The sequence below is a fragment of the Archocentrus centrarchus genome, chromosome 6 (assembly GCF_007364275.1).
Source record: "Archocentrus centrarchus isolate MPI-CPG fArcCen1 chromosome 6, fArcCen1, whole genome shotgun sequence".
Taxonomy (NCBI): domain Eukaryota; kingdom Metazoa; phylum Chordata; class Actinopteri; order Cichliformes; family Cichlidae; genus Archocentrus; species Archocentrus centrarchus.
This window is the reverse complement of record NC_044351.1, coordinates 8,029,355-8,057,275: the sequence shown is the minus strand read 5'-3', so window position 1 is coordinate 8,057,275 and position 27,921 is coordinate 8,029,355. Positions and strand designations below refer to the sequence as shown.

The following is a 27,921-nucleotide window of genomic DNA, read 5'->3' as shown; positions in this document are numbered from 1 at the left end:
AATGTCAGTTGAGTAAGCAGTCCTAAAATGTAGCCCAGGACACTTTTTTTTCCACACTGCTAAAAAGTAGCCCAAACCACCTCTTAAAGCAGTCTGAAAAAAACCCTTTTTATTGATATTGCAGTAATATTGTTATTGTAAATTATTTGAATATAAAAACAGTATAGTGAAAATCTGATACTTCCTGGGTGCCTTCACACCTGTACTTAGATTTGTCCACTAGTGATCATCTCATTCAAGATGCATGTTAATGTTATTGCCAGGTATGAAAAGTTAGTGGTTGTCTCTACCTGTAGGACCCTGTGATCCATGAAATCTTCCCAACATTTGGGCCAAAGTCAGGAAACACCATGCTGACCATTAGAGGAGAATTCCTGAATACAGGAAACAAGCAAGAGGTGACTGTGGGGAAGGTGGCCTGCAAGATTGAGAGGTAAGGTCACTCATTTTTTATCCCTCCTTTACTTTCTGTTTGGTTTATACTGATATATTGTCTTATTGTTTTATGTTCGTTTTTGTTTGTATTTTTTTCAGGGCTCATAAAATAATATGGGTGTTTATTGTGCCTCTGCAGTACAGTGATTTTATTGAGACTTCTCTACCTATAGCAGAAAGGCTAATGAAAATTCAATGATCTTTGTTTCAGTTTTTCATTACCTCTTATTTCTCTTGCACCTCTCCTCATTCTATACCTTTTCTCCTCATTCTATACTTTTTCTCCTCATTCTATACCTTATGAGCAGAATTATCTTCAGGACTAATGAGAAAAATGCATGAACAGCCCCTTGGACAGTACTTACCATTGTATACACTAAACAATACATCATTTTTGTCTACTCACTCGCCCTGACCTCATCTTTATCGGCACCATCAGCGTGTCCTCCACCATGCTGACATGTAAGACGCCTCCACACGCCGTTCACTCGAAGCAAACTGTGAAGCTGACAGTAGATTCGGTGGAGCGCCGCGCCCCTGTGCTCTTCACCTACAACCCTGACCCGATCATCAACAACATCCAGCCCTCACGCTCCTTTGTGAGGTTAGAGTCACTCGTAAATGAGTTCTGATTTAATTTCTATCCACATCTGTATGGTGGCCAGAACTGAACTGCTTACTACATGTATAACCCGAGTTCCAAAAAGTTGGGATGCTGTGCAAAATGTAAAAAGGAAAAAAAAAAGCAATGCAATGATTTACAAATCTCATAAGCACATATTTTATTCACAATATCAGATGTTTAAAGTGAAACATTTTCATTTTCATGAAAAATAGTAACTCATTTTGAGTTTGATGGCACCAACGTGTCTCAAAAAAGTTGGGACAGGAGCAGCAAAGAGCTAGAAATGTAAAGCGGTACTAAAAAGAAAGAACTGAGGGAACATTTTGGAACAGGTCAGTAACATGATTGGATATAAAAAGAGTATCCTAGAGAGGCAGAGTTTCTCAGAACAAAAGATGGACCGAGGTTCACCAATCTGCGAAAAACTGCATCTACAAATTGTGTAACAATTCAGAATAATGTTCCTCAACATGAAATTTCAAAGACTGAACGTTTCATCATCTACAGTGCATAATATTATCAAAAGAATCTTGAGAAATCTCTGTGTGTAAAGGACAAGGCAGAAAATCAGTACTGGATCCCTGTGATCTTCAGGCTCTCGGGCAGCACAGCATTAAAAGCAGGCATGATTCTGTCATAGAAATCACTGCATGGGTTCAGGAAGACTTCTGCAAATCGCTGTATGTGAACACCATCCATTCCACTCATGCAGGTTAAAGCTTAAATATGCAAAGAAGAAGGCATATGTAAACATGATGAAGAAATGCCAGACTACTCTGGGCTGGTGCTCATTAACTCACCCATCGATCGGTGGAGGGAGGTTCTGTTTTTGGTGACGTTGGTTGGTCTGTTTGCAGGATTACATGGAAAATTATTAATGGATTTCAATGAAAGTTTGTGGAGTTGGGGCGGTACAAGGAACAATTTTTTAAATTTTGGTGATGATTTGGTCACGATCTGGATCTTTGCCATTGTAAGATAGGGACAATATTCACATATTTGCATCTAACCTTATGAGGATAAGTTAGAATCCTTTTAAAAGACTTTGGGTGCATCATGACCATAAGTTCTGTCGTATAGCAAAGTTTGTTCATGATCCAAGGAGGATTCTTGATCCAAAATGCTGAAGATTATTTATGATTGACTATGACAACATTGGGTAGTATCTATTGCAGTGTAGTATGGGCCCATAGCTAGTTAGGGGTGGGCGAGGTACTTGCTCTCCTGAGTGCCCTTCTAGTTTAGATTTTATCCACATCCCAACTTTTTTGGAATCGGGATTGTATTTAGCTTGGATATCACTTTGCAGTCTCAGTGAATTCCCTCTAAATATGAGCTCTGAGATATCTCTTCACCTAAGATGAAGTACAAGAGAAAGAGTGAGTTGGTGTTTGGACTGTGCATTAATGCTTTAGTTTTCACAGCAGTAGGAAATGAGTGGGAGGTGATGAGTGGCTAAACTGCTAATGCTAACAGCAGGTTGCTCCCTGTAGGAATCTACTGTGTCTCCGTCTGGTGCTAATGCTAATATCCTTTCTCTCCCCCCCTCTCTGTAGCGGAGGCTGCACAGTGTCGGCTAATGGTTTATTCCTCCAATCCGGCCTTCAGCCCCAGATGGTTCTCAGCACTGGTCAGGATAAGGAGCTCTTCCAGGTGGTGAGTACAGTTTGGATATTAAACGTCAAAATGTGAAATCCATTAATTGATTATGATCTTTGTACAATCTGAGGTAAGTTTGCATCCTCAGTGAGGAAAGTTTTATTATGTTGGCTGGAACTTGGGAATATTATCAGTTACTTTTAATGTATTTTAACTTAAATCCACAGTACAGTTTTCTTTCCTGACAAACAATAACTCGTTTTAAGATGCAGGGAAGACCTGGTGGCACTGTGCAAGTTGCATGAGTGCAGAAATGAAATATTGACTTGACATAAAAAATAAAGCCATTGTTTTAAGCTCTGGTTTTTAACATTCCTTGGAAATGTAAACATGAAAATGCCAAGTAAACTTTTTGGTTTCTAATTTAGTTCCTTGAGTTTAGTTCTTGAGGCTTCTCATATCCTGGTTCCCATTGAATAAATCACAAGCAGCAAGCAAAATGGGGAAAAATAAACATTTCAGTACCTCACTGTCACATGTATGGAATTGCCATTATGCATTCCCACACCTCCAAAAACCTTCTAGAAGAATAAAGATTTCTTGACAGTGGAAAAAAGCTAAGGTTTCAGACAGACATAAGAAGAAAGGAAATGGAAAATCCACAGTCTGATCTGCAGGATCCAGCTGTAACCTCTGACTCACACACACACAGTAGCAGAAGTGAAGCCTTTAGGATGCGCTGGCTCACCTCACCTCCGTCAGGCTTTATTCTACTTAATGCACGAAAATGATACACACACACACACACACACACGCATGCACGCACTACTTTATTGCGAGAGCCTGGAGGTGTTTTAAATTCTACAAGCTGACACATACACAGTGCCCCACTGTCTATGACCCTTTAACATCTCTAAAATTTATGTATCTCAATTATAAAATCCTTAAACAGTTGTTAAATGTATATAAAATATCATCCAGGTCATAAGTCAAAGGAAAGAGATTGGTTTGAGTTACAATGGCATTACCACTGGCTGATGCTGACCATTATGATCTGTATAAATGACACTTATTGCTCATATATTATATCACCTGAACAAGAAGATCATAGTTGCACATAGGGAAGCTGTGCAGTGTCACCTTTAAGGCTAGATGCACCAGTGTTATACTTCCTGCATTTGCCAATATAGGACAATCTGTCTGGACCCAAGTCCATCATCAGAGAATGAACAAGAGGCTCCATGTGGTTATACTCTTACCCTCCACATTGTTGTGACTTCCCTGGCTTATCCATGCATTACACTACAAGTTATAAAAATAGATTGTTCTTGGTGTCTGCAGCCAATCGTGTGCACATGTGCAAGTGAATATGATCTCAGCCTTACTTTCGTTTAGGATATCTCACTGCAAACAACCGTGATATTACTTGATGAGATGGCACAGTTTTGCTTTGCTTCCCAGAAAAACATTATAGGAGGACATAGATCGTTGATGTAAAACACAGTTCAGAGAAATAACAACATTCCTTTGGCCAGTGTTTTGCTGTCTTCGCAAAGTTTTCATGTTACAGCCAGAATATTTCAGTCCCGTCTGAAGTAACAATACTGACCACATAAACTACCCAGCATGGCTTCTGACTGTGAACTTGCTGATCCTCTGATCCACTCTCAGAGCACTTGAATAAAAGTCTCACAGCTTGGGTTTCATTGTAGTTCCTGTTAAAACAATACTATTTTTTTCCTTTAAGAGAGAAAATAAATTAGGCACCAACAAATTGAACCTTTTCTCATCCTGCCATCAGCTTTAAATGAAACAGAAATTTAATGACAGCAGTTACTACTCCTGTGCTATAGTTTTTTTCTGACACCTGTATTGTTGAGAACTGTTTTTAGTAAATGTTCTTTAAGAGTAAATGTGACATGTTTTCTGGTGAGTCACAACAAACAGTTCCTTTTACACAAGGATTGTGTGCCTGGTCTCTTTGTGTGTAATGTTTGCTTTAGGGAGGCGGTTTAAGGGCAAGCAGTGTAATGATGTTATCTCTCATCCTGAACTGCTGCTCCAGGTTCAGTCAGGAGATAATAATAAGCTTTGTAAATACACTCCGTAAATACGCACAAACACCCATACAAAACACCTGCTCTAATGGAATAAGAGTTCCATGTCGAATCTTAGTGGCAGAATATCCTATTATCTGTCTTTCCTCCCACTCTCAGATGCACATGCACACAGTCTGCAGTGTCTCAGCTTTCATTTTCTCTTTCTGTGGTCGTTGACCTGTGTTCAGCTCAGCAGTTGATAGGTCTCAAGGGAGTTCAGGCTTCATTACACACAAACAGCATGTGCAGATACAACTCTGAAATTAGGCTTAAGACTCAAAATTACTAGGTCCTATTCCTATTTCACCCATCAAGAGGCCGGAACTACAAGTGTCTTTCAGATGTAGTTGGTATCACTGCATAGTCGGTTAGCTAACATTCTCTGAGACAACAGCAGCCTCCAGCACCGGAGGAAAAAAAAGCCAGTGAGTAATGCAGTTCCTGGATTGGCTCTAAAAGTGAGTGATCCCCCAGAGACTACCATGTTTAAATGTCCAAAAACCTGTATTAGCAACACGTCCCCTCACATGTCAATGTCAGTCACTCCAGTTCATCTCAAATAGGAGAAAAATGTAACTCCAGATCCTCCCCACATCACATTGCTAATGTCACTACATGTCACTGAATTACACTGACATTCTGTGCTCTCTCCCCCTTTTTTTTTTTTTTCCTATTTGGGCGCCTCTTTACGGTTGTCATTAACAGGGCTGTGAACACTTTGACCAGTGGGTGATGCCGCAGGTTACTGTAGCAGATAGCTGTGAGCTGGGCTTCACTTCGGTTAATTCGAGTCACTTTAAAAATGTAGCATTACTGAATCCCAACTTTGAAGAATACAGTCATCAGTTTCAGTTTATAGCAAACTGTGCGTGTAAGTTACAGCCAATTTTGACGGGTGTAATTTCACCTGTAATTTTATGAGATGAGTTGGGCCATTTTGTGTTGTAAAGGGGGTTTTTATGCGTCACCTGGTCCTACAGTGATGGAAGCTTATATGCGTGTTAAAGTTAAAGTTATTAACACATTTTGAGGCAGTGAATGGCTCTAAGTTGACTGAAAGCATGTTTAAGTGAACCCTTGACCTCGGAGTTTATTGTTCATTTTGAACTGGAATAACAGGCCAGAGAAAAATAGCAAAAACAAATTTCAGGCTTTCTGGAAAGGGCAAGAGAAAGCATGAAGTGAAAGGCTTGTATAAAAAGGCTATCATTACTAATGATTTAGGAAGGGATCATGCCCTGTAGGGCTCCAGCTGTCGCCTGTAAATTCTTTCCAGTAAACGGGATGAGTTAAGCCTCAGCCTGGGAAGGGACAGTATAAGTGTCTTATTGTCTTAACCCCTCAAAATAGAGGCAAGGATCTTTCACAAATGGACAATACAGAGGTTTCTATGGTCAGCAGTAATGTGAGCCAGCCTGTCGTGCCTCTAGAACTGTGTTCATAAACCTCCATGTGATCAGCGTACTGTCCAAAAAGCTATTGAAGAACGAGTTTGCTTTCTGATGGAAAAACCTGCCATCCGGTCAGACGAGATCTTCAGCTTTGAGATCTTCACCCTAAAACAGGTTGTAGAGAGAAGGCCAAGAACTACTGAAAAACCAACAGCAGAGGTTTAGGGGTCTCAGCTAGAGCCAGAGCATTAAAAAAACAGCCAGTGTTGACTTGATATCTGGCCCTCAGATCTCCAGTAAAGCCCAGTCTCAGCCAATCTCAGCTTTCCCACAAACATCAAAGAGATTTCTTTTATGGTCCATCGTGAAAAGCTGGCATGGTCACAAAGTCAAAGGAAGCTACATATACAAAAAAAGTCATCTGTGAATTTTGACATTGCTTCTAACACAAAGCTCGGGGAGTGGAGTTAACGATGCCAGGGTTGCTTTGCTGTACTGCACCATCACAAATAGTTAGGTTTAACAGGGGCTTCACCATAGCCAGACACCTGTTGCCTGAATTCACAAATTGTCTTGTTTCGTGTCAGACGCCTCTTCCTGTCTCATCCTGGAGGACATAATCCTTCCAGCTGACACCTGAATGCCTCACAGAACCTCTTTACTTTCCATGGCCCCCACAGCTGGGGGGTGGGGGGGGGGTTGGTTTCTGAGAGCAGGAATGGACTGAAAGATAATGGGGTGAAAGTCACTTATCAAAGTAAAGCGAGACAGTTGCTGTGGAGAATAAACTAGTAACTAATGCTATATAAACACACAAAACTGGGAATCTTGTGATGGTAAAATGGGGGTTAAAACATATCTATAAGGTCCATAAAACCTTATGCAACTTATATATGTAGTTGGTCTAACATATTTCAGCAGAGTTTGAAATAATAGTCCAGTATTGAATTACTTTTCATGATTTTGCAGATTTCAGATGAACCTATCTCAAAGGGTAACCCAGAAATATTCCAACAAACATTTAATTAAGTTACCGATATATAGATATAAATTATAATGCAGTGTTGTTCATTTCAACAGCTGAAAAAAAATAAGCATAAAAGGAAATATAAAAAGACAGATACATAAATTTTTCTTTGAGGAGGGTGCAAAATGCATTATGTGCAGTTATAGAAATATCAGATGCAAAAGGAGAAATAATGAAACTGATACCAAAAAAAAAAAAAATCAAGCAAAGATTCCTCTGAAGTGGAGCCTTTAAAACCAAAGTGAATGATCACACAACACAGTGCGGTAGGAAGCAGCTCTGGTATAAATCACTCTTGATGTGACAAGCACTTTTGTACGTGGGAGCTCCGTTATGACTTGGCTTTTTCACAGGCTGTTACACTAATGATCCTTCGGGGACAGCAGAGGTTTTTGGGATCGCTGGTTCTCTCATCACCCCACAGTAAACCTCTTGGCTCACTTGCTGTCCAGCTTGCCCAGCAATTGTATTTACAGCTGCTCCCAACCTAAAGCCCGTCACCTTCTCTCCTTAAATAAGAGGAGACATCAACCAAACAATGAAACTGACTGCAGTTTCCACTAATTCACAGGATATTTTTCCTTTCACTGCACCCATGGGAGGCAAGGAGAAGGGGGTTACCCCTAGTCCCATTCTGTTAGCTCCTTATTGATATGTAGACAAGGGAAGCTCATTGGATTGCTTTTGTTATGAGACCCAAGCGCAGCCCTCACACACTAACACTCATATTTTATGTGTGAGTTTGTGTTTTGATTGTGTTTGTGCCTTTATGTCTGTGTTTAAGCGTTTGCAGATGCACATTTACTCTGAGTGCGTTCATGTGTGTCCATTTGGGCTGCTATAGCTCACAAGGGAGTCGGATTAGTGAATGTCTGAGGAAGTTTCAGCCACACTTCAACAGTACTGCTGTTACTGCAGTCAGAGCACGTCTCTGGGGAGGCAGATATCAGTCAGTGTATTAGAAGTCAGATTTCAGCTAGTTTGCCAAGTGATTTTGAGTATAACAAACTATCCAGACTCCATAATATATTGTTTTTCAACTGGTCTAACCCTGAGGTCCACACTGCTTCTTTGTTCTCAAGTCATAGTCCAAGAGTTCAGACCTCTCATTGTGAAGAAAATCTGTATTTTTGCTGTTGGACTGACTCTACCAGAGAAGCTTTGCATGGTGGTCTCTGGTTGCCACATCACTGCAAATCACTTCCTGTATGAACACAGCTTTACTTGCATATACACCAACCTTATTATTTGAAAACCTAGGCAGCCTAGTTTTTTTATATGAGCATCCACCATTGTTGCCATTTATGTATGACAGAAATTAAGTAAAACCATAATAGATCCTCTTCAAAGTGCACTTGGAGCAGAACCTGATTCAGGTTTCCCTGCTGCATACAGTAAAGGCAAAACCAATCTATTTATTTACTGGGATCCAGTAAAATTATTGTGAATTTGTATTTGCAGCTGTAGGGTCTGATGAGTTATATAATCAGTATTATAGTGGTTAAAAGCATATTCCTCCCACAGGTAATTAGATAAGCTTAGTTTGATCAAGCATAACATCAGTTCAGGAAGGCCACAAATTCTACCTCAGCTGCAGTCCCAGCAGATCTCAGAAGCTCAGCTTCTGCAAATCCAACTGGCCTTCTCATATACTGCATCCTGCTTAAGCTGCTTCAGTCTGACCACAGTTCCTGTGTGGGTTGCAACCTGCCTTGCAACCCACCTCATGCTGACTTAATCAGCTCAGTACTGTGCTGTGGTCTTGCTGCTGCTCTCCCCAACTCATGCATCAGAAAAGTGCCAGAACAGATCTGTGCTACTAAATATAAATGTAGTCATGGAAATTTTAGTCTTCTTTTGACTGATACCTGTTTTCTGTCATGCTAATACTCAGCTGCTAGAAGATTGAGGAAAAGCTGCAATACAGTATGTTCTTTATGTGTCACATAACTGGCATACTTAAAACAGAAATTAAAATTATATTTTTTTTCAAGGGCAAAAACTATAAATGTGGGTTGTTTTTTTTTTAACATAACCCAGTGGTAGCAAGGTAGCTCAGCGGTTACCGCTGTTGCCCGGGACACTCTCACAAGAGAGATTCTTTATCTTAAGAGTTTCACTTCCTGGTTAAATAGAAGTTAAAAATGTCCGTGCTGCATCTCTTTGTCACTTCCACTGTAAATGACAGTGAAGACTCACTAAACATCCGTGTGCGTGCACTGCTTGATTTCAAAGGTTACATGAGGCACACTGATCGAGCAGTTTTTTTGGGTTTTTTTGGCTCCTGCCCTTATGGAACAGTGTCTCAAGGACACATCTACCTTTGTACCCAGAAGATAAACACAGAGTATCATGGGCTGTTGCCACAGAGCAAATATCAACATTGATCTTTCAGCACACAGACAAGCAATTATGGTTTGTTTTGAAGACACCTACACGGAAGAATATGATGCCATCACGCTTGCATTGGTATTTGCTTCACGTAATGGCTGAACCACAATTTTACAACGTTCTATTCTCCTTCTCAGCTTAACCTCAGGACTGGAGCCTGGACATGAGCTAAAAGCAGGTGTTGTCTGCTGTGGTCCAAAAATAAAACGGCATGGTGACAGGCAGAAAATAAGCTAACAAATCATTTTATATTCACTATTGGCATCTTCAGTGTGAAGGCACGTGAAGAACGGCTTTCAGATTAGTATGGCCATTATTTTTTATATCTCTTTATGCTCCTCGCTGTCCCGAGGTCCAGATTAAGGCACAGAGGAGATCAGGCCTTTGCAGTTGTTGCTGCAAAACTGTGGAACAAAACATTAAACACTTTAAAACCAGTTTGAAAACCCATTGTTATTCTCTGATGTTTAAATCAGAATGAGTTCTGAGTACTCTATGTTGTTTCTACTCGGGGTTTTTTTTGTTTCCTTTCTCAACTCTGTCATTTTGTCCTGTTTTATTTTAGTTCATTATTTTAGCACTTTAGTCAGCAGCTGTTGTTTTTAAAGGTGCTATAGAAATAAATTTGACTTGACTTTTGTGTATTTTTGTGTATTGATTATTTCTGGGAGCATTGCCACATATCTCAATTTGTAGTGACACCCCACATCCCCAGAATTCCTCCCACTCTGTGTTTATAGAAGTCTCAACAGCTGACTTTTTGTACAAGAGTATGCCTCCTTTGCAACATATTGTTGCATATATGTAGAATTTTTTTCAATGAACCTGTGGAGAATGATATTATAATATGAGCTACATTTCAGACAAAAGTTTCTGAGTATTGTAGTCTTCATTCTCAGCAACTGTTGCTGCCCCAGTGTCAGTCTGTTCCACTCTACAGTTTAGGTCTGCTGTGCACAGTTTGACCACAGAAAGCAACAGAAAGAAACAAAAGTTATAGAATTTCAAAGCTGCAGAAAAGAAAAGTTGCATAAGTAGCATAACATTTAATAACAGTGAGCTCCTTGCTGGTATAGAACACAGCACACTAGTAGGTTAGTGCTGACCTCTGTCATACTTTCTTCATAGTGGGTTTCCCTTATCTCTGTGCCACTCAAACATTTTGTGTTGTAAGTGCCCTGATATCTGCACATTGTGCGATGCTACATGGATAAACACAGACCTTATGCCAGCCACATCATGTTTAGATCTTTGCCTGGATATGTCAGTCTCAGTGTTTCAGTCCCTGTTGGGTACCTTTATTCGCATGAAACTCTGCCACACCTCAATGAAGAGGGCTGTTTTCTATTTTCCAAGCTGTCTGTCTCTCACTCGGGGGCCTTAACAAGCACAAAAGCTGTGAGGCCTATGTGGGCGGAATCCAACAAGGGATAAAACTCTGTTGTGCCCCTAGGCCACACGTGTAAACACAGCAGTGGCTGAAAGCAGGCACAGTCCCATATAATGTGTCGAGTATAAAAGAAGCTCCCACATGAAGAATTACTACATTGTTGTTCTGCAGTGTGACTAAGTCAAGACTTTAGCTTTGTTCAGTAGCAAGAGTAGATGGAAAATTGCATGTGTATAGATGTGTCTGTAATTTAAAAGAATAGATCAGAGGTGCCAAACTTCAGCTCTCATTTGTGTTTTTTGTGCGTTTTTTTTTGTTGTTGTTTTTCAAGGAATGGTGCTCTTTATGTATCATTGAAGGTTAAGTTTAAAGCTAGTAGTCAACAAATGAAGTTGGTTTTATTCACTTCAGTTCTTACTATTGCATTTTTAGTTTTGCATTCATCTAAATTTGCTCATTTGAGTAAAGCTTCTTCTGTAGAAATTATATTTAAATATAGACAAAGTAAGATGCTGTGTTTTGAAGTAGCATCTACAAATAGTTGGGATTCCTGTATTTGTGCTCATGTGGCTCCAACCACCCTGACATTATTCTCTGAATGCTTTGCAACCTTACATCAGAGCTTGTGCCTACATTGTTTCTTAATAAGAGGAAACACCCTGGAGTTTAACAAGGAAAGTGTTTTTCCCCAGAGTACCTGAATAAATTGTCCTAGATTTGTTTCAAAGAACTAAAAGACTGCTGAGGGATGTCTGCATTTTATGGGCTAAAGACCTACAGAGAGTTATGAAAAAGTAACTGCTGTTTTGCAGCGGTGCAGTGGTTAGCACTGTTGCCTCACAGCAAGAAGGTTCTGGATTTGAATCCACTGGCTGGCTGGACCTTTCTGTGTGGATTTTCCATGTTCTTTCCATGCTTGTGTAGGTTCTCTCCAGATACTCTGGCTTCCCCCCACAGTCCAAAGACATGCATGGGTTAGATTAACTGGCAATTCTAAATTGACCACAGGTGAAAATTGGAATGTGAATGGTTGTCTGTCTCTGCGTTGGCCCTACAATAAACTGGCAACCTGTCCAGGGTGTACCCTTGCTTTTTGCCCCTATTATAGCTATTAAGGGCATGTTTGTGCATCTTATTACAGTCCAGATACACTTTTTTCTAACCTATGCATTTTTATCTGTTTATTGTCCCACCTGTCTTTACTCCAGAGCTGTGTGTATGGTGAAAACCGGACCTCCATCCAGTGCACGACACCCTCTCTAGCCAAACTGCATCTGCAACCACCAGTGGTCACCAAGGTGGCATTTGTCCTGGACGGCTATTCAACTGATTGCTGGGATCTGATCTATGTGGAAGACCCACTGTTCCAAGACCCAAAGCTCACTTCCAAAGACAACAAGAGCATCGTGGAGCTCAAGGTGAGGAGGGTTAGCCCCATTAACTTTATTCAGTTCAGTGTTCAGTGAAAAATATCAGTTAAAAAAACAAAAAAACAGAAGTGATCTACAAAATAGAAACCTTTGGTTAATTTTAACAGCCATGCCACAGGACAGACACCTGCAGACACAGGTGTTAAAAACTCAGAACAACTTCAGAAAATTGACCCACTGCAGTACTTAACCGAGAAATCTCTGTTTATATGCTGCAGCAAATTTCAGTTGTAAGAAATGCCTTTTGAAACAGCAAGAGCAAGACAAAGACGCAGAAAAATGAAATAATTAGTGCACGTATTCTTGACCTCTATAGATTTGTTGAATTCCCAAGTTCACAAGTTTGAGACAGTTGGAAGTTTACTCCTCAGAGTTGCTGCACTTTACCTCCCAGTGCTCATACACATTCACACGTACAACCCCCTTATGGTCCAGGTTCAAGTAGGGAAGGAAACAATACTGAAAGAAAACAGGATGCAGAGTCAGTTTCCCATCATTTCCATCCTCCACACCAACATCCCCATCCCTCCTCCACTGCTATACTTCTCTATGCATGCTCTCTATTGACTTGCATTGTTGTTGCTGCTGAGGTCAAAGCTTTTGACATATTAATGCTGCTTTTTGAACACCACAATCCCCTGAGCCTGTTGTAGGAACACAATGAAATGCATATTTCTCCCCTTGTCCTTTTTTTTTTTTTTTTTTTTTTTTTTTGACAGTTTGTGGCAGCCTGTGCTGAACTTCTTGCATGGGACCCTGGCTGGGTTTTTTTTTCTGCTTTTCTTCTTTCACTCTTTTCCCAGACATGACCTTGGCCCTGATGCTAAATCCACCAACAACCAACATATATCCCCCCCTTCAGCTCCGACAAACCTCCCATTTTTACCCAGGGGGAGGTGGTGGTACCAGGCTTTGCACCAAATCAGACCACATTTAACGCCATCTGATAACCCTGCTTTGCTGTGGCCTCCATTAAGGGGCAAATGCTGGGCTCATTTAGCACTATCTGATAACTGTAGTCCCAGATGCTGCAAATAACAGCCAAATAAAGGAATATTTACCTATGACAGACAGCTCTATCAAGGAGCATGTGAAGGACCCAGGCTGTTGGCTTTGGCTCATGGCCAGGCTCTTATCACTCCTGATCATTTCTAATTTTCATTGTGACAGTTTATCTAGAGGGACTGGTACTGTGGGGTGTTTTTAAAAACTCTTAACTCTTTTTTTGCAGTTGTCTATAACATAGTCATGTTACAGGAGGGAAACACACAAGCTAAGAAGTGTTTTTGATGAACTTGTGTTGTCTTTATGAGCAGCGTAATTGCAAGCAAGTGGATGAATTACTGAATTGCCTTGCTGTGTTTGTAGACAAAGTGTTTTTTTTTTTGTGTGTGTGTGTGTGTGTGGTGTGTGTGTGTGTGTGTGTGTGTGTGTGTGTGTGTGTGTGTGTGTGTGTGTGTGTGCGTGTGTGTGTGTGTGTGTGTGTGTGTGTGTGTGTGTGTGTGTGTGTGTGTGTAAGAGAGAAAGTGTGTGTGAGAGTGCAGGAACAGGTGCAAGCCACCACTCTGTATCAAATTGGAAAATCCCAAGCTGTCACGCAAGGAATGTGATCATTCTCTTTATTGCCTTCTGCTGAACTCAAACAAGTGTGTTTATGTCTGTGTGTGAGTGAGAGAGGGAGAGAGATGTGAAATCCCAGGAAAAAAAAAAGACTGAGTAGAGAACATGAGGGAACAACAGTGTGTGAGAGCAGGAAATGAGTGGAGACAAAAGAGCGAATTAAGCTCTGTTGTTTTCTCACATCTTTCTGTCAAAGAGCACATGCTCACTAATTCAGTTAAACACACACGCACTCACGTGGTAAGCAGCTGCGTGTGCTTCCAGTCACATCTCAGAGGGGTGTTTGTTGTCATCCCACTAGGGTTCACAAAACTAGAATAAGTTACTCTGTCTTAATTATATCAGCTGCAATAAGAGGACCAGTTTATATTCATTGCTTTAAATCACTATGAGTCATGATGAACTCTGCCAAGAAGGATGCACCTCATTTGCTTCGGTATGTTTTCCCCCCGGATTCGAAGCCTTCTGCTTACAAATTCCAGTATGCCCCAAAGCCATAAATTTGCCTCCAAAATGTGGCTCCTGTACAAGGAAACTCACACTGCAAAAATTTAATTGTGTGTATTGCTCACTATAGCTGATTGATGCCAATTTCATGTATAACTCTTCATCTCAATGTGAAAGACTGGTGCCATCTTATTTTTAAATTGTTTATTTGGGAAGAGTACTCTTTCACCTTATTAATCACTCTTCAAGTTGACATCAACCCTTTTGCAAATTTTGCTCTTACATGTCTTCTTTTTTTCCTTTTCTCCTTCCCTCCTTAATTCACCGTTTCTCTCTGTCCACCCCTTTCTCTCTGCTGCAGGGCGATAGGATGGACAGGGAAGCAATGAAGTGTCAGGTCCTCACCGTTTCCAACCACAGCTGTGAGAGTCTGACTCTAGTAGGGAACACTCTGGAGTGCATCGTACCAACTGAGCTGCAGGCTGCCACTGCCAAGGAGCTGCAGGTGGAGGTGAGAAAACTGAACACTAAAACAGATGCTGAGAGACTGCTAATGTTATGGTTTCTTAATGGCTCAGTTTCATGAGAACAAAAATAGGATGGCAACCACTTTTGATCACAAGGCAGTTGCACAGGTCACCTTGTAGGAGTCACCCTGTCTCCAAACAATCAGGCTCAGACTGACTATTGAATCACACTCAGACAGATTGTGGACGTTTTGCAAACAATTGCTGCAACTTGACTCAAGTGGTTGCCAACTGGTTGTATTCTGATTGTATTCCAATATAAAAGCAAGGTTGTGGAGTGCTTATGGCAATTTGCAGTTAAATTGCTGTCCTGCAGCAACTACATCACTATTTGTGGAGGAATTTCTGAATTTCTGTTTCACCATCTATAAGATTCTGGCTCACAGACCTGGTCCCCATCTTCAAAGCAACCATTTCAAAGGCAGCAACTTAATTGTACAGATTTGCAATAACTCTGGTGCTGCCACTGCCTCCCAACACTGTTTGACCTAGTGTGACGTAGCATAAGCTTCCAGAATGGTACCCTGATTGTCTAAAGATACAACGCTGTGCAGCCCTACATCTGCTGTAGATGTTGTAGCTGTATACTGTCACTTGCAGGCAATCTCATAAACATGGAATACCGACTATTCTTGTTCGTGTTGTTCTGTAGTTGGTTCTTTACCTTATCCCGTGTTGCAGAGAATGAAGACATCCTGACATTTTAATGATGATTTTATTAAGGGAAAAATCAGTCAAACCTACCTGGCCCTATGTTGATGAAGTAACTGCCTTTCCTTGTTAAATCATGAATTGAATGTGATTAACCTCATTTTTTGAAAGCTGAGTTCAGTTTTACTAGCCACACCCAGATCTGTTTACTGCCAGACCTGTTGAATCAATCTCAAAATGCAACACATTGTTCCATAATCCAAGGAAACTCAATAACAGATGAGAAGCAAAGTCGCTGACATCTAACAGTCTGGAAAGGGTTGGAAAGCCATTTCGAAGGCTTTGAGGCTGTGACAGTGAGAGCCATTATCCACCAATGGAGAAAACTTGGAACAGTGGTGTACCTTCCAAGGAGTAGCCAGCATAACAAAATTACTTCAAGAGCACATCAATGACTCATCCAGGAGGTTACAAATGAACCCAGAATAACATCTAAAGAACTGCAAGCCTCATTGTCTCAGTTAAGGTCAGAGTTCATGATTCAACAATAAGATGGGGAGTGGGCAAAAATGGCATCCATGGGAGAGCTCCAAGGAGAAAACAAAAAGGAAATATTCTGTGGACTGACGAGACTAAAGTTGAACTCTCAGGAAAGTTTGAGTAATGTTACATCTGGCATGAAGCTAACACAGCATTTCATAAGAAGAACATCATACCAACAGTCAAATATGCTGGTGGTACTGTGATGGTCTGGGGCTGCTTCAGGACCTGGACGACTTGCTTTAATTGATGGAACCATGAATTCTGCTCTCTATCAGAAAATCAGAAAAGGAGAATGTCCGGCCATCAGTTTGTGCCCTGAAGCTTAAGCACACTTGGGTTATGCAGCAGGACAATGCCCAAAACAAGTCCACCTCTGAATGGCTCCAAAAAAAAAACAAAAAAATGAAGGTTTGTCCTAGTGTCCTAGTCCAAGTCTGGACTTAAATGTGATTGAGATGCTTTGGCATGACCTTAAACAGGCTTTAAAACCCTCCAGTGTGGCTGAATTAAAACAATTCTATAAAGAAGAGTGGGCCAAAATTCCTCCACAACGGTGTGAAAGACTCATTGCCAGTTAGTGTAAATGTTTGATGCAGTTCTTGCTGCCAAGGGTGGCAGAACCAGTTATTAGGATTAGGGGGCAATTATTTTTCCTGCGTAGGGCCAGGTAGGTTTGGATAGGTTTCTTTACTTTACTTACTGTGTGACAATCTGCAAATAGAAAGAAATCAGGAAGGAGGAAACATACTTTGTCACAGCACTGTATAAAGAGCTTATTTCTTTTTGTTTATTCTATTGTTTCTTTATTCTATTCTTTTCATCCAGTTGAATTGTGCAACGCGTCATCACACGCACACATTACCCCATAAAGTATAAATAAATCCTAACCTGAAAGGTTTGACACAAGTGTAGCGTCCAGAACCAAACCTGATATAAGTACTCTCGCAGCACACCTTTGCAGCTGCACCCCATCAAATGTGCAACAGTCAGTTAACACTTCAGTTGACTCAACCTTTTGTTCACTCTGTTCACCACAAACATGCATCCACACCCCAACAACACACACAGACTCACACGCACATCCCTGTCACCTCACACCCTGTCGTCCTGCTTCGGTTTCCCTGCTAAAACACTTCAGTCAATATTAATTTCCTTCAAAACAATGCACAATGCAGTGACCTGTCTCACTCAGGTCTAGAGCTGCTGTGAAATATCACCTGAACACAAAGAAATATGCTGTTGATAAATGGTAAAAGACTTGCCACTTAACTGTCACAGCCCTGGTTCTGTGCACACAGATTCTCAAGAATGATGATGATGAATCTAAAAGATATTTTGGAGACAAAAGGATGTGATACAACCAAAACCCATGAAGCTGCTTATAATGCATTTTTATGAAAGCTTCCCTCTGTTTGTATTATCAGGCTCACAGGAGGAATTTCAGCAATAAAAGGTATCATATCATATAACAGCACCTGCTTCTGCAGGAAAACAGGCTGACTTGCAATAATGTAGCGATGAAAGATGGAGAACTATGTGCAGCTTTTTCAGTTGCCATTATTATTTTAATTATAGTTGATTAAATTTGACTTTTATTATTAAGTTTTTGTATTTCTATCATTTATTGTCATTAGTAGTACTAGTGGTAGCACAACTAGTAGTAGTAATAGTAAATGAAATTATAAACCATAAATTAACATCGCTGTAGGAGTGATCATCAGTTCACTGACTGCTGGGAGAACTCAGGGGAACGTCACAGTCTCAGTGTTCCAGATCATTTACAGGAAACGTCAGTAGCTCTGCTGTCCTAATGCACTCCCTTATTTAAAAAGAGAATTTATTACACAGTGTGTTGAGTGAGCAGGCTCAGCCACCAGCTGTCTTGTCACTTAAATATATATAAACATAGAAATGTCAGTTGTGCTCTTACTATACAGTCCATTGTGTTCTTTAAATTTGTGCTCATATTAAGAATTAAATTTGACTTTTATTTTTAAAAGTCAGACCTTTTATTTGGTATTTTGTTGATGCTCCTTTTGAATAAGTCTCTGCAAGCTTTGCACAACTGGGTTTGGGCGTTCTTCTTTCTGGAAGATCATCTTGAACTCCATCAGATTGGATGGCAAGTGTCTGTGAACAGGAACAACTCGGGGTGAGCGGTTTGTAGACAAAATTAGCGAGGAAAGGCAGAGATAGTCTGAACATATGCAGAGGAGGGATAGCGAATATATTGGACAAAGGATGTTGAGGATAGAGCTGCCAGGCAGGAGGAAAACAGGAAGACCACAGTGAAGACTCATGGGTGTAGTAACAGAGGGCATGCAGGAGGTTGGTGTGACCAAAGAGGATGCAAGGAATCAGGTGAGATGAAGGCAGATGTGGCGACCCATAAAGGGAGCAAGAAGAAGTCGTCACTGGTGCACAGCCGACATCAATTTGTACCCAAATATTTAGAAGACGATTTGAAAGCTGTTCAAAGCAATCTTGCATCTTTGAAATAAAAGCCTGATTAATGGAGTTTAACTCAGACTGGGGCAGGTTCTCCTGTCTCTGCAGTATCTTTTGAAGCATTCTTAGAGTGTCCAGCACCTCTCTGACTGCAACTCTACTTGTCAGGTACTCAATTTGGTTGGATTGCCAACTTAAGGAGGAAGATTTTCTCCATTTTCCGATTATTGAGGCCACTGGGATCACACAAAGCTTTAAAGACAGGTTTATACAACTGAGCTGATCAATGCTCCTCTTCAAGTTATCATGAAGTTCACTGGACTTCAAGGTTTGGTTTTCATCCTGACATGCAGAGTACAATGTGTGGGTTTATGTAATCAGGTTTCACTAAACTCTATCCACTCTGTGCCACAGATACTAATCAAGTTCTATAAACATCTGATTAAGAATTTTGAAAGCAAATAGGATGCGCCTGACGATAATCTGACAAGTGCATTTTAAAAATAAACCTACAACACTCTAAAGTGTCCTAAAAATAATGTCGTATGATGTGACCTTGACATATATATCGCGCCTTGATTATATAAGCAGTTAAGGTGTTTATATGGCAGATTTTAAAAAGTACAACTCCATATTTTTATCATGAATTTTAGCGTATTTCCTTGTAACCAACGACCCTTCAAACATCAAAGAAATGCCCAACTCCTATGATACAAACTAATATCATTTACTGAGTTATAGACATCTTCATGTCATCCTTAGAAATACCATCCACTCACCTCCAGACTGAAAGCTATCAAGCTCATCACTGTTGACTTGTGAACTGGCCTTTAGAGGCAAGCCTTTATCTCAGGGGAGGGTCAGCTAATATCCTTTAGCTCCACAAACTTGCACACACAGCCACACACATTCATATATTGCCTACTTTCAGACATGCCCAGACATTCTCATTTACACACATAGACATACACACACACACACACACATCATCCCATCTGCAGCAGCAAGCAGCAGTGGAAACTTCATTTCCACTGAACCTAATAATGGCAGAAGCAATATCACTGATGTAATCTGCCTGCAGACTGTGGCAACAGACTGTGTGTGTGTGTGTGTGTGTGTGTGTGTGTGTGTGTGTGTGTGTGTGTGTGTGTGTGTGTGTGTGTGTGTGTGTGTGTGTGTGTGTGTGTGTGCGTGTGTGTGTGTGTTTGCATGCGTCTCTTTTTTTCCATAGTGTATGACTGAATGCCAGCTTCATGCTTCTAAAAGCTTTTGCGTATGCCATATATGCCACGCATGACATACTGTATGTGTCATGTCTGCTGTGATGGTCATTATTTATCAAGCATCTTCCTACATAAAGCGAGACTTTTTGCTTTTGCACTGCTAATAGGAACTCTGAAGTGATCTGATGATGCAAAGCTACCTCTTGTTGTGGTCTTGTCTTTTCTTCTAATCCTTTTTCAACCTTTTTTTTCTATGATGATTAGTCATAGCTTCATATTTCCTCTGTTGCATACAGGCCCAATCAAGCCTGGACTTTACTGTTGGTTTGTTTCCGTTTTTTGGGGGTGTTGTTAAGAACTGTTCTCACATGTTTATGGCATTTGCTAGTGCTGAATTTATGTGTTTGCCAACTCAATGTTCATTTCCAACTCAAGCAATCACAGTAGTCCTTGGTCACTCAAGTTGAATAAATCCTGGAAGAGTAAAGTGCAGAGCCAACACAAGAGAATCACTGCTTTTTGATGATGACATGACTATAAAAACATTTGTTAATGGAGCAAGGGCTGCGAGGTTATTTCAGGAAGACAATTTGATTCATGCTATTAGACATGGCTCAAAAGACTGTGTTCATACAAAAACTATGCATAACAAATGCTGACTCTAATATGATATGTCATGAATTTGATTACACTCACACTGCTACTAACCAATGCTGCATCACTCTTCTAGTCACTCTTGGAGCAAATGTCCTGTTTATTTGTCATACTGAAATACTGAAAAATTTTAATAGTAAAGTTTAAAGTATGGGGGTAGATGAGGTGTGGTCTCGTGTATGACAGTTTGATGATAATGTTTTTCCCCATTAACCATTTTCAGTGGCGTCAGGCAGACTCCATCAGACATCTTGGCAAGGTGACGCTGGCACAGGAGCAGGACTACACGGGCCTCATCGTGGGCTGCGTGTCTTTCAGCCTGCTGTTGCTGTTGCTGGGAATGGTGCTGATGTGGAGGAAGAACAAGCACATCGATGGTAAGAGCAGAGATGTCAGAGGGTAACAAAAGTCAGTACAGTCCCGGTTCTGCAGCTGCATATCTAGAGACGTTTGATATCCTGAACAGTCAGCCACTGTCCAAGGATATCATTGTGGTCTACTGAAATATTATCTGCTCTGAAATGTTATGTTAATCAAGCTCACCAGTCAGTTCAAGTCCAGGTAGTTTATTTTATGACCAGAAGTGACATTTTCTTTTAATATGATTAGTTTGATTTGAAAGCAGCGGAGGTCGCACATCAACAGTAAATTAAGAAAACGTTAATAAATTAAGGTTCTAAAATACATTTCAAATGCCTAAAAAAAAATGTGGCTGTGCCAAATTAAACATGTGAATTTATATATTGTATTATATACATAGAGAAAGATATCCACGCTAGCAAAAAACATAGATTTTAGGATTAGCTGTGAAATATTTGAATTGAAAGTGTATTGACCCCAGTCCTGCTGTGAGTTCTTGTACGGATATACATTCATAACTGCAAATGAAGTTCAGTGTGTCTCTTCCAACCTGTGGGCATGTGTTTCTGCTGGGTTTTGTTTTGCCTGGTGGGTTTGGAGTTTGAAAGTTTGTGTGTGGGGTGCACTGGTGGAAATGCTTTGCCTTTCTCAGTAATTCATCTCTATCTCCTTCCTGTCCATTCCTCTCTTCTCCCCTCTCACCTTTTCTCTTCTTCTTCTGTCCTTCCTTGTCCTTCCTTTCCACTGCATTTTCCTATTTCATTTTCCACATCCCCAATCTCTCCCCATTGTCTCTAGATCTGTCTGAGGTGTGGTATGATGGCCGGGGTCACATCCAGCATCTGGACAGGCTGGCTAATGCAAGGAGCATCAGCCCCACTAACGAAATGGTGTCCCACGAGTCAGTCGACTATAGAACAACCCTGCTGGAGGGTACGTCAACCAGATAAGCCCTTCTCCACCTGTCACCTTCTTCTCCCACTCCACCTTTCTCCCTCCTGTCTACCTCCTTCCCTCTCCGTGGGCTGAGCGCTTATGCTAGCCGTGCATGCCTTACTGTACTTGCTGTACATGAACTAACACCCATTGCTTTGATAAAATCCTTTTTGTAATTTAAAAAAAAAAATCTGTGTGCTTTAAATCAAAGGTGTCCGTGTACCCATCCATGTAGATAAGTACTGTTTTATTCCACCATACAAACACTTTCTTTATAACACGGTTAAAACAGACAGTTAATCATTCATTTGGAGACAGTTGATGCACTTTGTGCCAAAACTCACCCTCATTTTAAAGGAATACATGACATAGACGTACTGTACATGCAGTTGAACTCACTCTATAACTGGTAGTGGTTAGAATTCACATTAAAGGAAAAAAAACTTATATATTATATTATATATATATATATATATATATATATATATATATATATATATATATATATATATATATATATATATATATATATATATATATACTGACCATCAGGCAAAACTGTGGTTCCAAAAATGTTGTTTTGGTTCTTTCAGTTTGTAACCTCGGGCTGTGAGACAGGCTTTTATTATGATACTTACTGTGATGGTCAAAGCTATTTTCCAGCTGCTAACATGTGACTTGAAAAGCTTAAAATCTAAGATAGACTTATTACTGAACTAATACTTGCCCTCAGGGAGAGGTTATGGGTTGTAGGATCAGTAGCTGAGCTTGACAGCTGTGTCCACTCTGTTTAGCTGGTTATGTTCTGACTTTTTAGATGAAATGTGGGTAATTTGACATTCATTTTCCTTCTACTAAAAATCATCAGAGAAGAAATCAGAAACTTTGTTTTTCCACCTCTGCCAACCTTCATTACAGTGTTAAGTTTCTTTCTGCCTTTGTAGCCATGCTTCTCTGATCATATAACACACCTTGACCTCTTGAGGCCCTGCTGATACAGTCACTGACCTCTGACCCTCTCCATCTCCTTTGCTTCTCCAGATCAGGGCATCGACAGGCCCGAGACATGCCGGGCAGCTCCTGTTATCTATGGGGGCAACGGGGAGCTGCTGTCTCCCAGACTGGGGGCCTTAGGAGGTGGGATAGGGATAGGGATGGGGATGGGGATGGGGATGGCAATGGAAGGTGAGTTGGTATCACCCCTGCTGATGGCGCCTGTTCACATCGACCCATCCTGCCTCCACCCAGACCTACTGACTGAGATGCAGCACGTGGTGATCGCCAGGGAGCGGCTGCTTCTCCATCTCAACCAGGTCATCGGCAGAGGTCAGAGGCAGACATTTAATTTAGTAGAAATTATTGTGTATGACGAGCCAATACAAGCTGCTTTGTTAAAAGCATCTATTAAATACATGCAGAAATGTGCATTCATTAATGCAAGTGATGGAGCAATATCAACTGATGCTGAGGATTAATTTTAGCATTTTTCAGCAGCTATAAATGAACATGCATTATCATTATGACCATTTCAATGCAGTGATAATTAGGTACTCACCACAAGCACTAATCTGGAAACCAAAGTGAAGTGTTGTTAGTGTTGTACAGCATGACCAAATTAGTGCACTCTAATGAAATAATGCACACTGTATATAATATACAAAATATGTTATTACAAGGATCATTAAATTGACTTCAAATCTATGGCAATGTTTATAATGTTTATAATCTCACAGCAAGCATATATTCAGGATTTATGGTAAGCTATACAAAAGCTAAAGTCACCCTCTAAGGTTTTGCGTGCCTGCATTATCAAACCACAAGCCTGACATACAGACACAAAATCACCTCACATCGTGACATTTAAGGAGGCGGTTCAGACCCACAGATCGAATTCAGTTTCAAGAGGAGAAAAAGACCCAAACCCCTCCATGTCAGCGACAACAGCCCTCTGCCCCCTTGGCTGAATTATCCCCTGAAGTCTGGATCTGGTGGCTGGAGTTTTTCAAAGTGGCGTAGGATGATTTGTTCACAGCTAGTATTCCCAGGATCCATTGTTGAGAGTCGTAATCCAACACCCTCAGCCATCTGCAAGGACGTGATAGGAGAACGCCGCGCTTATTTAATTCCTGCACCCCTCCCCGTCTGGGCCAAGCCTTCATGTCTTAAAGCGGAGTTATAATTCAATAAAACGTACAATAACTCAAGGGGGGTTGGCACTGGTTATTAGCTTATATGGGATATTAATGAATAATGCTTCATACTAGGTTACTTGGAGGGCTAAGGTTTAGTGTGATGGTGAATTTGCTGTTTGAGGGTGTGAAACACATACAGACATTCCTGTTTTCAAACTGGCTTTATTTTTTTTTTTTAATGGATCAATAAAATCACTTTGACGCTGCTGCTCCAGAATTTCATTTTTATATGTATGCAGTGGAGAGAAATGTTTGATTCCTGGTGCTGCTGTGATCATGGAGCTGAATGAAAGTGCATGTGCCTGTAATTGCAGTGACTCTTTCGAGAAGGCTTCATTAAACCGTGATATAAATGAAGGATGCTGATTGCTCAAAATACAAAAATAGGCCACAGTGTCTCAGTGAAAGCTAAGTGGGTAATTTAGTTGTTTTTTTTGTCCATTTATGGGTAAGATTTAGAAACTGTGGTTTACTAACTGGATCTATGAGTACATCAAGCCATGAAGCACAATATCTGATCTGAATTACAGTCACACACACACAAGCAATTGGAATCTGCTTGTCTCAGTTTACTTTCATGGAGTGCCAAATTTTACCTTCATGCTTTTATTATGTTTCTTAGTCATGGTGAAAGGCAGAACCATCAAATTTTATGTCAGCATGGGCCTCAAGGGTTCCAGTAACCCATTATAGAATCACTACCTTAACAAACTCTTAACTGTTTTCTAGCCAGGTTTGTGATTAAATCATTGTTTTATGGCGCAGTGGCAGCAGATCTGTTACCACTAATGGTGTGGCCTCCATCACAGCTGGATTTTATTGTCATTGGACACAAAAGTGTAGCATTTATCATTTATCACTGTCACTTGTGTGTGGTAAAGAAGTGGTATTGGTTAGTTCTTTACAGGTTTAAACATGAGGTTTTGATCTCCCTGATGATGGCTGACTAATGCTGTATGTCATGTTGTAACCTGCAGGCCACTTCGGCTGTGTTTTCCACGGGACGCTGCTTGAGTCAGACGGGCAGAAGCTGCACTGTGCTGTTAAGTCTCTGAATCGTAAGTACAAGTGTCTTTATATTCTTTAAGTCAGCCATGTCCGTCATCAGTTATCAGGTTTTGGTGGAGATTTTGGGGAGTGAAGGGCCTTAATAAAGGGGTACTCATTTTTATGCAGCAGAAACTTTTGCTGTTTGTGATAAAGGTTTTGAGTTGTCCCCAAGGATCCCTTTTTAAATTTTTACAGTACTACTTAAAATATTTAATTGCAGTTTTTTGAATTATTAAATGAACTGTGCAGCTTCTCATACAGTATCACATCCACTCTGTTCTCTATCAGTAGTCCACAAGCATGAATAAGGTGTCTTCCTTCATTTAATGAATGTGTTTCTAAATACACACATACACACTCACCATGGGCACTTTGATAGGAATACCTCTTCAACTGCTCATTAATGCATTAATGCTATACATAACTGACCAATCACAGGGCAGCAACTCAATGCGTTAACACCGAATGTGCCCCATGTGACACAACATACTTCAAAAGTGCCGCCGTTCGCGGACTTCCGGCAACAAATACCGTAATACCCCTATGTGGCTGTGACGTGCAATTTCTGGGCTTTCAGGAACCGTTTGCATTTTTTTGATAGGACAAATGGTTGCGGAGTTACGGTAATACACCAGCTGATCAACGTTCCTTTGATCAGCCAACTCCGAGCTGATATGCCACGTCTCAATCAGCTGTTCGCCGCTATTGAGGGCAAGTAACGGGCGCTTCAGCAGCAATCGCCCAGCATTAAAGGGCTACGGCATGTAGACGTGTTCAAGACAACCTGCTGAAGTTCAAGTCGAGCATCAGGATGAGGAAGAAGGGTGATTCTAAGTGACCCTGAATGTGGCATGGTTGTTGGTGCCGGGCAGGCTGGAGTATTTCAGAAAGTGGGATTTTTCCACAATAAGTTCTCTGGGCAAAAATGCCTTGTTGAAGTCAGAGGTCAGCCTAAACCTACCTGAGTATTGTTGCTGACCCTTTATAACAACACTGTGCCATCTTCTGATGGCTGCTTCCAGTGGGATACTGTGTCTCAAAGCTCAGATCATGTTGAACTATTTTCTTGCACATGAATCCAGTTCACTGTTCACCAGTTCTCGATTCAATAGAGCACCTTTGGAATGTGGTGGGAGGGGAGATTTGTATCAGGGAAGCGCAGCCAACAAATCACCAGCATCTATGTGAATGCTATCATGTCAATATGGACCAAAATTTCTGAGGAATGTTTCCAGCACTTTGTTCAATCTATGCCACAAATAATTAAGGCTGTTCTGAAGGCAAAAGTGGGTCCAACCCAGCACTAGCAAGGTGATGAAGTGACTGGTGAGTGCGTAACTTAGTTAGAATGTGTTAGATTATCCTGGTTATGTTTTGCTCATGTAAACAGCTTATCCTGGTTACGTGAAACCAGGGTGTACTATCTGGAGTCCTCGTGAGAAACCAGTACACTGTGAAGTAAGAGAGCAGGTTATCACAGTGAGAAAATCAAGATTCACCTGCAAGCAGGCGTTCCATTTAAATACACATGCCAAATGGCAAATACCAAAATGGCATGCAGCTCAAAACCAGAGGGGTATACTCTGATGGAAGTTCAGCACAGCCAGGCTTTGTTTTCCTTAGCTGGCTTGACAAAACCTGAAACCCCATTTGGAGATGACAGGTATCACAACAGCAGTTATCATCTTTCTCTGTTAAGCTGGGCTCCCTGCTTCAGGCTGTGCTGCTGTTTCTAACATGAATGCGGCGCAGTAGAGCCCTGAAACCTTAAACTCTGATACAGTTAAACATTAAAGGTTACTGTCCCACAGCCTAATAAAAGAGACATTGAAATTGCTTTAGTTTGTTGGCAGATCAAAGTGAAATTAATTTTATTGAGTGAACGGGTATTCTTAATGTGTGTTCTGTGTTCTGTAAAAGATACTTAGTAGCAGACTGGAATAAAGTATAACAGCATTTATACATTTTCAGCATCACCAAATCAATGCGTACACATTCACAGGGCAATGCAACGCACAGTTTGAACTTCATTCAGTGGTTTAACCTGCACCCGATCAGGTTATGGGTTCCCCATAAATTACCACGGTGATTTTAGCCAAGGCACAAAAAATCTCTGACTTTAAGCTTGACGTAACTCGCTAAGCCATTAATCTTGCTACATAGTATTCCCCTCAGGAGACTAATACAGATAATACATACAGTATGTAAACAAGTGCTATTGGAGTGCTCCAGGTAGCATATACAGGTTTCTCACTCCAAGTAAACATAATTAATAAATAAAAGTCAGGTGTGTTCAGATTTCTCATAGTGCTTATGAGTCCTGGTTAAAATGCATCATGACCCCTCTCTCACCCAGCGCACACACAGACTGAAGGCAGTGTTCTCGTCTAAACGTACTTGCATCCAGCTACAATTATTCAATCATTCATCTAGTTATATTATATTGCATACTTATTGTATGATATCACCGTGCCCCCAATAGCATTATAGATCTCATCTCATCAGAAGCCTGAATCCTTTTCAGACTTGAGATGATGGTGATGAATGAGCATCCAATAGTGAGGACAGCATTAGGGTCCCGCCTAATCGTGTAACCTGTCAGTTGCAGCAGGGGAGATTGATGCTGGAACAATATGGAGAAAAGACCTGTGCAGATGCAAGGGGACACAGACCACAGTAGGATGGTAGGATAGGGGGTAGCAGGATCATTTTAGTGAACTTGCCAGGCACAGTGTCATTATTTCTGACCTTTGTTGGATTCAGTAGCTTAAACTGATGCTTTTATCCTAATGTATCTGCTATTATATGTAGTTGAAAGAGAAATATGTTTTACAATAAGAATCAGTAGCACAAAAGAGCCATCTTCCTCACAGAAAAGTTATT

At 40.8% G+C, this 27,921-nt stretch overlaps 1 protein-coding gene across 1 annotated transcript in view; it reads left to right on the top strand.

The window, feature by feature from the left end:
- met (MET proto-oncogene, receptor tyrosine kinase) overlaps window positions 1-27,921 on the top strand; it is a 74,981-nt gene that overhangs the window by 39,061 nt on the left and 7,999 nt on the right. The window contains exons 8-16 of the mRNA XM_030731620.1: window positions 297-433; window positions 875-1,039; window positions 2,617-2,716; window positions 12,166-12,375; window positions 14,816-14,965; window positions 20,724-20,877; window positions 21,659-21,793; window positions 22,838-23,122; window positions 24,966-25,046. Of these exons, the coding sequence (XP_030587480.1) occupies window positions 297-433; window positions 875-1,039; window positions 2,617-2,716; window positions 12,166-12,375; window positions 14,816-14,965; window positions 20,724-20,877; window positions 21,659-21,793; window positions 22,838-23,122; window positions 24,966-25,046 (1,417 nt within the window). The remainder of the gene's footprint in view (window positions 1-296; window positions 434-874; window positions 1,040-2,616; window positions 2,717-12,165; window positions 12,376-14,815; window positions 14,966-20,723; window positions 20,878-21,658; window positions 21,794-22,837; window positions 23,123-24,965; window positions 25,047-27,921) is intronic.